General features: G+C 33.9%; 2 protein-coding genes across 2 annotated transcripts; one reads left to right on the top strand and one right to left on the bottom strand.

Annotated features, from left to right (window-relative positions):
• The first annotated feature begins 78 nt into the window (after window positions 1–78).
• Window positions 79–15,811, top strand: Dsor1 (mitogen-activated protein kinase kinase 1). The gene is made up of 8 exons (XM_076770075.1): window positions 79–630; window positions 731–956; window positions 1,046–1,158; window positions 1,244–1,355; window positions 10,577–10,753; window positions 10,992–11,205; window positions 13,745–13,911; window positions 13,975–15,811. The coding sequence occupies exons 1-8, from the start codon at window positions 509–511 to the stop codon at window positions 14,089–14,091; spliced, it is 1,248 nt and encodes a 415-aa protein (XP_076626190.1). The 5' UTR covers window positions 79–508; the 3' UTR covers window positions 14,092–15,811.
• On the bottom strand, window positions 1,328–10,434 carry LOC143344218 (sodium/potassium-transporting ATPase subunit alpha-B). Its single transcript, XM_076770066.1, has 2 exons — window positions 9,899–10,434; window positions 1,328–4,150 (listed from the first exon to the last, which is right to left on the bottom strand). Exons 1-2 carry the CDS (start codon window positions 10,391–10,393, stop codon window positions 1,544–1,546), a joined length of 3,102 nt encoding a protein of 1,033 aa, XP_076626181.1. The 5' UTR covers window positions 10,394–10,434; the 3' UTR covers window positions 1,328–1,543.
• Window positions 15,812–15,948: the final 137 nt, after the last annotated feature.

Below are 15,948 nucleotides of genomic sequence, written 5' to 3'. Positions count from 1 at the left end.
ATTATAAAGTACATATAATCGCCTATGTTTGAAAGGAATCTTACCCTAGGAACATTTTAAACGAACATCGTGCGTGAGTCTGACGTTGTTCCCGGGAAGATTCGTATAACCTCATTCTATTCGCGCAATATTTGCAAATAATATACATGTTTGCGCGATTTCATGGTCGTTGCTGACAAATTAACGATTGTTCGAAACAAAATTTATGTTTTCTTGTGGCTTATCGAAAAGTGTTTTTCAGCAAGTAATTTGACAATTCGAAGCTTGACAGTTCAGCTCAACGACATTCTGAATTAAGAATATCCCTTTGTATTTTTGAACGAATCTTGCAATGAGAACGATTTCGATAGTCGTACGTGTACTGTGATTTAAACGAATATACTTAGAAATATAACATAAATTCTCAGTTTATTAATATATGTATCTTACTTTCCATAAGTATTAACAAGTGATATCTTTGTGCTTAAAAATTGTGTATTAGTGGTGCTCATTTGACTTTACATACCAAATGTCAAAAAACAAATTAAATTTGACACTACCTCCTGGCTCGATAGAACCGGTTCCAGCCGTGTCTCCTTCGCCACCTGTACCTCCCTTGCCTATTTATTCAGAGCCACCAGTAATTCCAGAGTAATTGAATTTTAATATTAAATTTGATTTTACATTATGTGAAATACAAATTATCTTTATTTATATTTGTCTCTTGATTTTACATTTGTTACAACTATAGCGGAGTTATGGGTAAAATGAGTATAGATGCTATTCAAGAAAGGTTAGAGGAATTAGAAATGGACGAGGAACAAAGGAAGAGATTGGAAAGCTTCTTGGGACAGAAGGAAAAGGTCGGAGAATTATGCGCAGAGGACTTTGAAAAGCTTGGTGAACTTGGTGCTGGTAACGGTGGTGTAGTTATGAAAGTGAGGCACAAAAAATATGGATTAATAATGGCAAGAAAGGTATAACTTGAATTCATTGTACTTATTTAGAATAACTTGACAATCAGTGTATCGAACAAAGATTATTAACAATAAATATAACGTTTTAGCTAATACATTTAGAAGTTAAACCTGCTATAAAAAAACAGATAATTAGAGAACTGAAAGTTCTTCATGAATGCAACTTTGCGCATATAGTTGGATTCTATGGTGCTTTTTATAGGTAAATATTTGTTTTATGTAGAACTTTAACTTATTAAACTGTGCTTTTATTTTACATTAAGTATAAAATATTTAATTTGTTACAGCGATGGAGAAATTAGTATATGCATGGAATACATGGATGGTGGGTCGTTAGATTTAATACTAAAAAAAGCTGGAAGAATTCCAGAACCAATATTAAGCACAATTACTTCTGCTGTAAGTATTAAAGACAACTCTACTTATGAAAGTTTTTAATTAGCTTATATTATTTTATTTAAGAATTGCAACTTATCCTCTTGTAATTATAACTATAAATAACAATATGAAACTACTAAGTTAGAAACACAGTACTATCAACTGAGAATAATTAAATGCTAATTATGATTTGTAATACCAAGGAATAATCAGTAGTAAGTTTCACGTTCTATGATTCCACCTGGAAATTTACGAATGCATAGCCTTCTTAACTCATCGTATGTCCACAAAAATGCGCCAAGAGGTAAACTTGGCCAATACCAATAAGCGCTTAAAGGCATAGTCTTTAATACTTTTTCAGTTCCTGGCACATACAACAAGATGCCAGTTAAAATAATTTCAAAAATAAAAGAAAAATTTAGAAACCAATTATCCATTCCTTGTTGGAAGATTGAATTAACTCTTGTTTTACACATTACTAAATCTATAAGTTGTGTTATAACAATAGATATAAAATATCCAGTACGAGCTTCATTTAGTAAATCCATTCTAGTATCGTATGTCCATGTTTGGCCGTAAGAATCTCGTAAATCGTTAATAGATTTGTTGTCCCAATCGTACCTTAAACCTAACAAACGATCGGGTAAAAACCCATTTAACATAAGAATCATAAAATAGGTATAAAAAGCGGCTAGAGCCTGTGTCATTCCAATTTGACCATACGCAACAGATATTAAACGTTTGTTTACAAGTTTATCATACTGTGGATTTCTTGGTGCACGATGCATTATATCTAACTCTGCTTTTTCATATGCCAGTGCTATTGCTGGAAGTAAATCTGTTCCGATATCTACGCAAAGGATCATTTCAAGAATAAATGGTAAAGGTATAGCAAATACGATACTACTTAGCATCGGCAACATTTCTGGTATACTTGAGGTTAATGTGTACGCGATAGATTTTTTAAGGTTGTCAAATATTAATCTACCTTCTTCGATGCCAGTTACGATTGAAGCGAAATTATCGTCCATGAGGATCATGTCTGCCGCATTTTTTGTAACGTCTGAACCAGTGATGCCCATGGCCACTCCAATGTCTGCTTGCCTCAACGCTGGTGAATCGTTGACCCCGTCACCAGTCACAGCAACAATTTCTCCCAGTCTTTGGCAACTTTCTACGATTAGTAATTTTTGCTGTGGAGACGTTCTTGCGAAAACGATTTCTTCATAGTTCCGTATAATAGTATCCAATTCAGTGTTGTCCATATTCCTCAGTTCGGCGCCAGTGATAATTATCGCATGCGTATCAGTGTCCGTTATTTGGGAATACGATTTGTTTTGTAATATCGCTCTTTCGTACCTGGTTTCGTGTCCCTCGCTTATGATACCGACTTTCTTCGCAATTGCCATTGCCGTTACCGGATGGTCACCCGTTACCATTATTACTTTGATACCCGCTGTACGACATTTTCTTACAGCTTCGGGTACAGCTGGTCTCGGAGGATCCAATAGACTTATTAGCCCAACGAATCTGTAACCCGTTGTTGGAAAATTGTATCTTTTTGGGGAGTCGGTGTTGAATTTAAACTCTGGGCCATATAGAGTATCGGGTAATTGAAGATCGCAATAAGCCAATACACGTTCTCCTAAGTACCCTAACTCTGCACAGGCTCGTCGAGATATCGTATGATCCAGTGGTGTCATTTCTTCAGTTTCTCCTTCGGTAGTTAGTATATGCGTGCAGTTCTCCAGTATCACTTCCGGTGCACCCTTCAGTATCATTATATGCCCATTTTCTTCTCTGTGTATCGACATTTGATACTTGGTTATTGAGCTGAACGGTATTTCTGCAACTTTCGGATATGCTTCGCGGAATATTTCTGTTGGGTGTATGTGCTCACAAAATCTGAGGATACCCGTTTCAGAGGCATCGCCAATTACTTCTCGTTCATCGATAGACTTCAAAAGTGTAAATTCCGCAACAAACTCGGCGCGCAAACAAAGAGTAGCATTCTTAATCATGATATTAAATGCCGGTTTCTCCATTAGCAAATCCTGTTCAACGCCCAACCTTTCTCCTGGTGGAAAATTGTACCTCGTGTGGCCAAACCACAAGTTGGATACGGTCATCTTATTTTGCGTGAGAGTTCCCGTTTTGTCAGAGCAGATTGTCGAGGTGGATCCAAGCGTTTCAACTGCCTCTAAATTCTTCACCAAACAGTTTTTTGTCGCCATCTTTTGAGCTGTCAGCGTTAAGCTCGTAGTAACGGTTACTAGTAAGACGCTGGGCACATTTGCTATCACGATGCCAAGTAAATAAGTAAACGCTTTCATTATATTTGGATCGATTATTAAGGATAGTATGAAAAATAGTACACCAAAGAGTACGGAAACAGCGACGATTATTTGGACGAAGTGCCCGATCTCTTTGGCTATTGGCGTTTCGGTTTTCACAAGCTGCGACGTGAGACCAGCAAGTCGCCCGATCATTGTTTGATCACCGGTAGCTATTACTATACCTTTCCCTTTGCCATCCACGGCAAAAGATGAAAAAAAAGCAACATTGGAGGATTCTAAAGGATTGATATCGGTAGGGTAATTTGTTCGAGCTACCGGTTCACTTTCACCGGTGATACTTGAATTTTCAACTCTGAGTCCATTGCATTCGGTGATCCTGATGTCGGCCGGTATTTTATCACCAAATTTGATGTACACCAAATCGCCCGGGACTAAATCCTCGGTTGCCACTCGTAATCTAACACCGTTACGTATTACTGTTGCAAAAGTGGGTACCATTTTTTTGAACGACTCCATCACCTGTAGGTATTATAAAAAAAGAAGTGGTAAACCTTAAGTTTAGGGGAGGCAGCTACGATGACCTTGACCTTGACATATGTTGCCAAGGCCTCCCCCCCCCCCCCCTCGGTTTTAGCTGTCACTCGTTTTTTATTAAAAAGTTATTAATAAAAATGTATTATTAGTATTACACTAAAATCTGCGTATACGTATACTTAATGTGACCTTGACGTTCACACAGTTTATAAAGGTTACACTCTTGAGCATCCTCCAAAAAGTTATAGCTACCTCTCGTTTTTTATTAAAAAGTTATTAGTATACAGGGTGTTCGGCCATCCCTGAGGAAAATTTTAATGGGAGATTCTAGAGGCCAGAATAAGACGAAAATCAAGAATACTAATTTGTTGATGGAGGCTTCGATAAAAAGTTATTAACGTTTAAAGTTCCGCCCGTACTGAATTTTTGTCTAAAAAGTGAGTAGGATTTCGGGGGTAGGTCTATTCACCAAAAATGATTGTAATTGACCCCCGCAACCGAAAATAATTTTTCCAGAACGATTTGAAATTTTTTAATTTTGGCGAAAAATTTCACACCTCGAATTTCTTTTCTAAAAGTGAGTAAGATTTCGAGGTTATGTCTAATGACCAAAAATGATTGTAATTGACTCCCGCAACCGAAAATAATTTTTCTAGAACGATTTAAAATTTTTTTTTTCGCCGAGAAATTTAGGCAAACCTCCTGTCGATTTTTCTTAATAATTTGTTTTTCATTTTTAATAAATTTGTTTGACGCTCTACAGAAAAGTTGTCTAATACTTTTTTGTATGGACCCAGGGGCTCTGCTTCAGAAAAAAAGTTTCATTGAAATATATTCACTATTATAGAAGTTATGGCTGATTGAAAATTAGACCAGTTTTAGGGGGTTTTCCTCACTTTAGGGTGTCAAGGAACAACTTTTTCAATATTGTTAGAATTTTTACATATTCTTCACTAAAATACGCGTCGTTTGCATTTTGAAAAATTAAAATCCTCCACTCTATTCAGAAGTTATGACATTTTAAAGATTCGCATGAAATTTCAGGGAAACATTTCTGGCCTCACATTAGATTTTCGGTAAAGAATTTTTTTCTCGAAAATGTGTAGGATTTCAGGTAATGTTTATTCGTCAAAAATGCTTGTAATTGACGCCTGTAACTAAATATAATTTTTTTAGTATGATTTGAAATTTTTTAATTTCGTTTAAAAATTTCAGTACCTAATCGAATTTTTTTCTCGAAAGTGGGTAGGATTTCAAGGGTATGTGTATTCACCAAAAATGATTGTAATTGAGCCCCGTAATCAAAAATAATTTTTTCAGAGTGATTTGAAATTTTGTAATTTAATTTTTTAATAACTTTTTAACGAAGCCTCAGTCAAGAAATTAATATTTTTGATTTTCGTCTTACTTTGGCCTCCAGAATCTCCCATTGAAATTTTTCCTAGGTGTGGCCGAACGCCCTGTATAAAAATTACCGGGAAAAAAAACAAGAATTTGGAATTTCGTTCCATGAGCCCTGCGGAGCGTGAAATAAAACATCTCGCATGAGTGGAACAGTATCATATTAAATTCATTTTGCTGACTGGAGAGCTGCGCCTCCAAACCTCCCCTAAAAACTACATTAACTAATACCGGCACCCATTTTTAATAAAATATACGATGTCTTGCGCAATAAAAATTATACAAGGTGTTCGGCCACCCCTGAGAAAAATTTTAATGTGATATTCTAGGATCCAAAATAAGACGAAAATCAAGAATACCAATTTGTTGATCAAGGCTTCGTTAAAAAGTCATTAACGTTTAAAGTTGCACCTATAGAACAGTAATCTGCTAACAGCTGCGTGCATGTGACAGTGGTTCTCACTTAACATGAGAAACTCAACGTAGTGACGTATCGACACCCGTACAGTTTCGTGAGTGAGAACCACTATCGCATGCACGCAGCTGTACTATACAGAGATGACTTGTTGGCTAGGCACGCCAATTGGCCGTAGCGTAATAGCGACGCCTGCTTTCACACGCATTGTCATTATTGGCTGGGCCGCTCACAACTACAATTCCATCGCGTGACAAAGGACGCGAACGTAACCTACAGGGACAGAGTAGGATAGAACAAGACTGACAAGGAACCTTCGTGAACGGTCCGGCTTCGATTTTGATGAAACTTCGTAGACTTATAAAGTAGCCAAAAATAATCGACACGGATTTTTTTTAGCTGCGATAACTCGAGTTTAAGGGGTGAAACCACCCCTTGAAGTTTTGGCACGAAACGGCTATCTCGAAAACGAAAAGACACACGAAAAAATTGTTAATGGACGAGGTTAATGGTTTCTTATGTACAATAACATGGTGTTAAAAAATTTAACAAAATACAATTTGTTTATAACAAAAAAAAATTTATTATCTTAATTTTTCGGTTTATTGAAATTTTCATAATGACAAAAAATGACGAGCATTTTATTCCAAATCCATTGGTATGTAACATTTTAAAATTGCCTCTTACAGTTTTGTAGATTTTTATGATTTACATCTTGCGCGTACATCCACTATGATAGTAGTCGTTCTAACTTTGATTTTATGAAGCACTGTAGGCTTGCATTAAATTATACAGTAACAAGTAACAAGTAACAATAACAGTAACAAGTTTCTTAACAGCAATGAAAAGATTAATTGTTTTTATTACCCACCATTGACATCGTGGCAAAGGTGGAGCGATTTATAAATTATAAATACATACAGTGTGTATAGCAATTACTCTATGTAGTTTCGATAATAGTGGTACTCGTCAAAAATATATTTGAAACATAAAGATTTCTTATACCATGCACATTTAATTATTGCGACGTCACCACAAATATGGCATCTTGATTCATTTTCAACAGAATAGCAGTACTCAACAGGATTCTGGAATGCATTTGGTTTTTCATCTATACAGGGTATTCGACCACCCTTGGGAAAAATTTTAATGGGAGATTCTAGAGGCCGAAATAAGATGGAAATCAAGAATACTAATTTGTTGATGGAGGTTTCGTTAAAAAGTTATTAATGTTTAAAGTTTCGCCTGTACTGAATTTTTTTTTAGACAGTGGGTAGGATTTCGCGAGTAGGTCTATTTACCAAACATTGTCGTAATTGATCCCCGCAACCGAAAATAATTTTTCCAGAACGATTTGAAATTTTTTAATTTTGTCAAAAATTTCACACTTTCTCGGATTTTTTTCTCCAAAGTGGGTAGAAATTTGAGGGCATGTCTATTCACCAAAAATGATTGTAATTGACTCCTGCAACCGAAAATAATTTTTCCAGAACATTTTGAAATCTTTTTTTTCGCTGAAAAATTTAGGCACCTTCCTCTCGTCGATTTTTCTTAAAACTTCGTTTTTAATTTTTAATAATTTTGTTTGACACCCTACAGAAAAATTGTCTAATACTTTTTTTGTAGATGCTCATGGGCTCTGCTTCAGAAAAAAATTTCAATGAGATACCTTTACTATTGTAGGACTTATGGCTGTTTAAAAATTGGACTACTTTTATGAGGTTTTTCACATGTTACGGGATCAAGGAGCAATTTTTCTAATATTTTTAGAATTTCTACATATTCTTTACTAAAATACGCGTTGATTGCTTTTTTAAACATTAAAATCCTTTAATCCGTTCAGAAGTTATGACGTTTTAAAGATACGTATTTTCAGGGAAGCATTTCTGGCCTCACATTAGATTTTCGGTTAAGAATTTTTTTCTTGAAAGTGCGTAGCATTTCGGGGTATGTGCATCCACCAAAAATGATTGTAATTGAGCCCAGCAACCAAAAATAATTTTTTCAGAATCATTTGAAATTTTCTAATTTAATTTGTTAACTTTTTAACGAAACCTCCATCAACAAATTAGTATTCTTGATTTCCATCTTATTTCGGCCTCTAGAATCTCCCATTAAAATTTTTCCCAAGGGTGGTCGAATACCCTGTATAGATGAAAAACCAAATGCATTCCAGAATCCTGTTGAGTACTGCTATTCTGTTGAAAATGAACCAAGATGCCATATTTGTGGTGACGTGGCAATAATTAAATGTGCATGGTGTAAGAAATCTTTATGTTTCAAATATATTTTTGACGAGTACCACTATTATCGAAACTACATAGAGTAATTGCTATACACACTGTATGTATTTATAATTTATAAATCGCTCCACCTTTGCGACGATGTCGTAGGTGGGTAATAAAAACAATTAATCTTTTCATTGCTGTTAAGAAACTTGTTACTGTTATTGTTACTTGTTACTTGTTACTGTATAACTTAGTGCAAGCTTGCAGTGCTTCATTAAAATCAAAGTTAGAACCGGCTACTACCATAGTGGATGTACGCGTAAGATGTAAATCATCAAAATCTGCAAAACTGTAGGAGGCAATTTAAAAATATTCCATACCAATAGATTTGGAATAAAATGCTCGTCATTTTTTGTCATCATGAAAATTTCAATAAAATGAAAAATTAAGTTAAAAAATTTTTTTTGTTATAAACAAATTGTATTTTGTTAAATTTTTTAACACCATGTTATTGTACATAAGAAACCATTAACCTCGCCCATTAACAATTTTTTCCTATGTCTTTCCGTTTTCGAGATAGCCGTTTCGAGCCAAAACTTCAAGGGGTGGTTTCAGTCCTTAAATTCGAGTTACCACAGCTAAAAAAAATACATGTTGATTATTTGTGGCTGCTTTATAAGTCTACGAAGTTTCATCAAAATCGAAGCCGGACTGTTCGCGAAGGTTCCTTGTGAGAGGCATTGGCGTAACCATACGCTCAAAATACTAGCCATAAATAGAACAAGAATGTATCTCTCGAGATTATGGAGACTACAACTATGTAGCTAGACGTCAGTGCGGGCCTCTGTAGCGGGAATAAGGCGGCGCGAAGATCTTCTCTCCTTGCCCTTGCCCCGTTTAGTTTGCCGATGTCTAGCCAACAAGTCATCACTGTATAGTACGTAGATTGTCGTTCTACAGGCGGAACTTAAAAAAAAAATTCACTACGGGCGGAACTTTAAACGGTAATAACTTTTTAGCGAGGTCTCAATCAACAAATTGGCTTTCTTGATTTTCGTCTTATTTCGACCTCTAGAATCTCCCATTAAAATTTTTCCCAGGGGTGGCCGAACACTCTGTACATATCGAACAATAAACCATTCGAATAATTTGTAGATCCTCAAGCTGGTGTTCACACACAAAATATAGAAATATTGTGGAGGGATATGGGAGCAAATATTCCTCGCTATGGCACTCGTGAACATCATTATACGAATTACGTGAATATCATTATACAGAAGTTTTATTTAAAAGAATTTGTAATTTTGACAAATGCATTCAGAGTTTCTTTGAAATAATGAGTTCCGTATATCCATTAGATCATTTAAATACTGATTAAATTTTCATTTTATATACTCATCAACTGTTTCTTATATTATACCACAGTAATCGTCTATGCATTATCGATCTATTATATTATTTTTCTATGCTGATAACTTTTTAATAAGAAACGTGCGACGGCTAAAACCTCTTGGATGTTACTCAAGAGGGCGACCTTGACAACATATGTCAAGGTCAAGGTCATCGGAGATGGCTCTCTTAAACGTAAAGTTTACCAAAGAAGCTACATTTGAAATTCAATTTTTAAAACCATATGCTTAGAGTAACCAATTTCTCGTTTATAAAATTAACACTTGTACATTTACCTACCTTTGTATTCTTACTCTCTTGTATATAAGCGAACACGCCAGAGATTATGCAGATTAAGGCTATGATAAGGCCTAACCATTCATTGCCACCGCCCGTACCTTCAACCAGGATACTAATACCATATAAAAGAAAGCACAATGCTGAGCACGCCCATAGCAGAGTAGCGAATCCGTGAAACATGCATTTTATAAACTTTATATATTCTGGAGTTACTTTAGGAGGAGTTAAAGCATTTGGTCCCACTCTAAGGAAAACGTTATTTGCTTCTTCTTCGGTCAATCCCTTAGCCAAATTGGTGTTTAATTTTTCGCACAATTGTTCTAACGAAATCATATGATCTTTGGTACTTAGCTCTTGATGAAGATCTTTTATTTCATCGTCGGTAAGCCTTTTCTTAACAAGTTGACTAGAAGTTGCTTGCGACACTACCGACATTTTAGATGTTAATTGAATTGTGTTTAAACGAATCTCGCGGAAACTATAACGTGGGCACATCTGAATATTGCTTTTAAGATTCAACTATTTAATGTTTTTAAGTCATGGCCTACTTGCTCGATTTCATGATCTTCCGAAGAACTAAGAATTTGATGCTTTTATCAAATTCAAAACTTTCGGGAAATTTATTTTTTGCGTATCATATTTGGGAGAAGAATAAATTAACGTTCGACTTCGTTATAGGTTTTGAAGGGTTTGAGTTATCTACGAGATAAACATGCAATTATGCATCGAGACGTAAAGCCGAGCAACATTTTAGTAAATAGCGCCGGAGAGATCAAGATTTGTGATTTCGGCGTTTCGGGACAATTAATCGATTCCATGGCCAATTCATTCGTTGGAACAAGAAGTTATATGTCGGTAAGAAATTATTAGGGTTAATTAACGTTTTTAGTTTTCATGTGATATCTCAATCGTGCTTTTTTTTAAAAAAATTTCGTGTTTTTCAAAAACTAAGGATGAGAGAATAATTCTGCTTCTGGATTCGTGTTTGAGATACGGAATTGGACAACGTTATTATTATTAAAGATTTCAATGAGATAGACTTCATAAGTCATGTTGTTACTAAGTGTAATTTATTTGGTTTTCTCGTTTTCAGCCAGAAAGGCTTCAAGGTACACATTATTCGGTACAAAGTGATATTTGGTCCCTAGGATTGTCACTTGTCGAAATGGCCATTGGAATGTACCCAATTCCACCTCCAGATGAAAAAACTTTAGCTGTGATATTTAACACTCCACCAGGTCAACCACCAGCAGATAGTACTACTACGAACAATGCTTCTACTCCAACAACGCAATCACCTGGACATAGTTAGTTTCTCTTTTTCTTGTACAGTAGAACTCCATTTATTGGAACGAAATTTTCGTCAATGTCCGATTTAGTGAATTTCTGCTAGACTCTTATTATCTAAACATCAGTTACATAAACATTTATTACGCACGAAAATGTGCCCAAACACATTCTTTAACTCTTTGCGGTACAGGATTTCAGATAATAAAATAGACCCATGTTGCATAGAAATTTTATTGCGTTTTAAATTAAACAAAATTTGTATATTTTTAAACACTAGATTTACCAGCTATTTAAGTATATCTATTTCTACCAAAACCAGTCAGAATGACTGGTCTTTAGAAAAAGTGCTTAGTGGGATTTTCAGTCTTTATTTACTTTTAAAAAATGACAAAAAAAGATTAAAAATATTAATTATAACACATAAATAGATTTATTGACATTATCAATTAATCAAACGCTTCAATGTTTATAGTTCATTGATCACAATTTTTACATATGCTGATTTTGCTCTGTGTGCACTTTCCGCATATATTGCAAATAGTTGTGGTCTTATTATTATTGCAATATCCTATTTGACACCATTTACGTACAAGAATGGTGCCACTTGTACTTGGTATAATTAGCTTCTTGTGGTTTTTCCCTTGAAGTTTGATATTCAGAAGCAAGTTTTTCAACTAGACGAAACAAAAAGTCTTTCCTTGATATATTTTCATCTGTCGTGTTTTTCTACAATATCCAGCAAATTATTACAGCTAAATCTAAAACATTGAAAAAAACTTGACCACCTTCTGGAACTTGATTTTACAATATATTTTCGTGCCATTTGGTTAATGACATCGACGCCAAATTTTGTGTTATTATAAAAAGACACAGTTTCGAGTAATTTCTTGTTAGTTTTGTCAATTTTTATGCGTTTGTGTTTTGTACTTAATACAAGTACTTTCTTATTCGGTTTACTCTTATAAACTGTAAGCGTACATCCATTTGATTCGCACAGCAACGTTGAAAAACGAACCATGTTATCTTTCTTCTGTTTGCAAATTTTCGGGATTTCCATTTTGTTTGCATGTATTGTTCCAAGCAACAAAATATTTTTAAATAATAATTTCAATGCCAGAGGCAAACTGGTAAAGAAATTGTCCATTGTTATGGTTCTACCTTTCAAAGTATATAGTTCTACAAGTTTCAGTACAACATTCATTTAGTAGAGTCGATGAATCTCGAGCCTTATCTTTTCCTAAATAAGGCAAGTCATTCATTACATATTTAGTTTCAACGTCAGACGTCAGCCGAAATTTGATGCCAAAATGAGGTTTGTTTGGCATATATTGTGTGAATCTGCATCTGGCCTTCATTGGAAAGAGTTGCTCATCCACCGTGATATAAGCTCCTGGTTTGAAGCAATTTTGGCTATTTTCAATAAATTTATCCCAAACTGTTGAAACTAAAGCGAATTTGTCTCTTTGTAAACGTTGACTCAACTGATTTCTTTTGTCGAAATGAAAGTAATGTAAAATTTTGATCCCCACTTGTTATTCCATAAATATTCAAGTCTCAAAGTGTTTCCTTCGAACGCCCCACGTTCATACAATATCGCAATAAACGCCTTCAATTTTGCTTGCGAGGAGAACCTTATGTGTGGCCTAAAACCCTAAGTAAATATACAATTCCAAGAGCCGCTACACGTACTGCATCAGAATCATGATTTTCCTGGAATCATATATTCTGTTCCAAAAAAATGTTGCAGTACTTATCAATTGTTGTAGCTGCCCTAATGTCATTTCATCGCATGGAAACATGCATCAGTCATTTTGACTGGTACTGGTATAAGTGTCAATAACAAAAAATATATTTGTTATGAATATATATGAAATAATATACAGTTCATAAAACTGATTCTTTAGTTATAGCTACAAAAGTCATGACATAATTTCAGAAAGGAAATGTTACATGCAATAGGAATTTTGAATTAAAATTGCAAGACTAGTCAAAATGACTGGTCTGGTAAATGTAGTGTTAATAAAGGTATCACATAATGTAAAAACGTAAAAAACATAAAAAAAGATTGTCGCAATAAACCTTTCGCATTGCAACAATTGATAAACCTGTATTGGCACGTTGAATGTTGCCAACACAAGTGAATACATTTGTAATATTTGTTGAAGATATTACCAACTGCTTTACGTAAATAAGACAAAATATAAACCTATGGCGCATACAGCTATCGCAATATTTCAAGGTGGGACTAAAAATGTCCCACCATGCATTACGGTGCATCAAAAAGGTGGGACACTTTTAATCCCAGCGTGTCCCAAAGAGTTAAACGAGCACATTTATGCTGTGTTGTAGTTGTCGATACACGTTCCATTATTAGCTAACAAGCAATGTTCGGAAAAAGTAGTCCTTCGCTTATAGTAGTAGTAAAATATACAGGGTGTTCCATCTTTCTCGTTTGTTTCTTATGATAGAAAAAATATCAAAAAGAAAAATTAATTGGTTCGGAGAGGGAAATATCGTCAAAGCAAAAAATATTTTGAATGTAAATTTATCTTTCAGATACAGGTAGTCCACGACCAATGGCTATTTTTGAATTATTAGATTATATTGTTAACGAACCACCCCCAAAACTGCCAGCTGGAATTTTCAGCGATAATTTCACAGATTTCGTTGACCGTTGTCTGAAGAAAAATCCTGCTGAAAGGGCAGATTTAAAGACATTAATGGTATGTACTTTACCTGTGCAACAAATATTCTATTTCTTCTAATCGTTTTACATTAATTTTTAGAATCACGAATGGATAAAGAAGGCTGAATCCGAAAACGTGGATATTGCTGGTTGGGTATGCCGCACAATGGATCTACAACCGACTACTCCAACACGTTTAGCAAACGTACAATCCTGAATAAATGTCACTCTTACATACTTGACTACCTGTATACGCGTTCAGTACTCTTAAATGGGTTTCAGTTTCTTTTCGTTCAATTGGTATAAACAGTGGCGTTTGTAAATTCTCTTTTTTTTTTTTCTCCCTATTATGATACTCTCTGAAACAGAAAGTGCTTCGCGATTTTGAAAATGGACTTGGCATACTAGAATCTGCCATTGTTTATCCATTATATTTTATACAACATTGCTCAGTTATTCATTAACGTTTGAGCAAAAGCATTTATTACATAGAATTTTAAGATATTAAGATTTTAATATTGATATTACGGATTTATTCCCTTTAAAATAACAGAATTTAATTATTTAAAGGTATAAGCTGTTAGTGTTTAATTTTATCCCATTATTATATTCTAATTAATCGTAGAATTTAAATGTAGGGCATTATACAACATTATTTTAATAATATACTACAGTCTGATTTCAAAGTCGCGATGAAAATCATGTAGAATTTAATATACACGATTGAAATGTAAGTACTTTCAATGTATATACGATATTATAAAATTATACAAATCTATTTTGACATAGTTGCATGAAATACGTCACTGTGCTTGAATTTTATTTCATTTCATGTATTTTGTGTTTTTATCTTCTGCTTTTGTTGAAAGTATGTAAGATAAACGATTATCGTTATAAGTTTAACGTTATTGTACACTCATGGGCAAATTGTGTTCTCTATGATGATACCAGGATACATAAATGGGCATCGGATTTATGAGAACATAATTCGAGAAAAAGAAGTGTTAACTAGAGATCAAGTTACTAGTATAACATTTGTACCTGACATTCGTAGAGCATTATTTACATCATTGAAAAAAGACTTTTGTTCAATCATTGTCAATGTCATACTATTTTTTATCAAATATTGATCCACAATTAAACATAATTTTAAACTGTATTTGAATAAAACAGTATTTCAAGTAGTGGATATTATAAGTATTTAAAGAAATGAATCATATAATTGCAATAGTACTGCTTATAATATTATTATATAAACTAGTACTATTAACAGTATTGTTTAATGTAACGGACATATAACAATGTTGTGAGCAGTACTCTATTGTAATCTGTATAATTGGGCAATGTCCTTTGAAGTACTATTTTATTTAACATCAGTTAATATGAAACTTCCATGTCATAGATAAAAATATTTTAAAATAATATCAAAAATGTTTTATCTAAATAATTAATCTCTTTTTAAAAAGATACATTAAAGTAGTATGATGTCTTTGCAAATATGTTGATTTGTCATATTATATCATGCATTGTGGTCTGAAACATGACATTTCATAGGTGCAAATGACAAAATAATTTTGATGTGTATTCATATGTTTACACAACATTGAATACAAACAATATTGTATGTACTGTATAGCTAGTTGTGCATCAAGTCTTTCTTGTGCAATTTTTGTCACCTGTATTTAGAAAATAAGTCACTCGTTTGGCTATCATCATATTTACACATACTTGAGTAATTAAGTGTAAGTAGAAGATGTTAATAATTTTTAATATAACCAGAAGTAAAAAAAAGTAGCTTAATAAGGTTTACATTTTTTAAATCTTTATTGAAAAAATTAAATATTACAAATGTAGAAATTGATGATTTCGTTGTTGCAGTCCAGCAATTGCCGATTTTTTATAGTCAAATAACATTTGGTCTGTACTGATAGTAAGGTGTTTAATATTGTACAATCTAGTAAACATAGTTGCTTATCATTGTAATGTACTGGCAAAGAATGTCTATATGTATATAGTGTACCAATTAATCTAAACATCCTTACTCCGTTTATGCAAACATTCTAATTTTCGTTTA

The sequence above is a fragment of the Colletes latitarsis genome, chromosome 7, assembly GCF_051014445.1.
Source record: "Colletes latitarsis isolate SP2378_abdomen chromosome 7, iyColLati1, whole genome shotgun sequence".
Lineage (NCBI taxonomy): Eukaryota > Metazoa > Arthropoda > Insecta > Hymenoptera > Colletidae > Colletes > Colletes latitarsis.
This window is presented reverse-complemented; position numbering and strand designations above follow the sequence as displayed.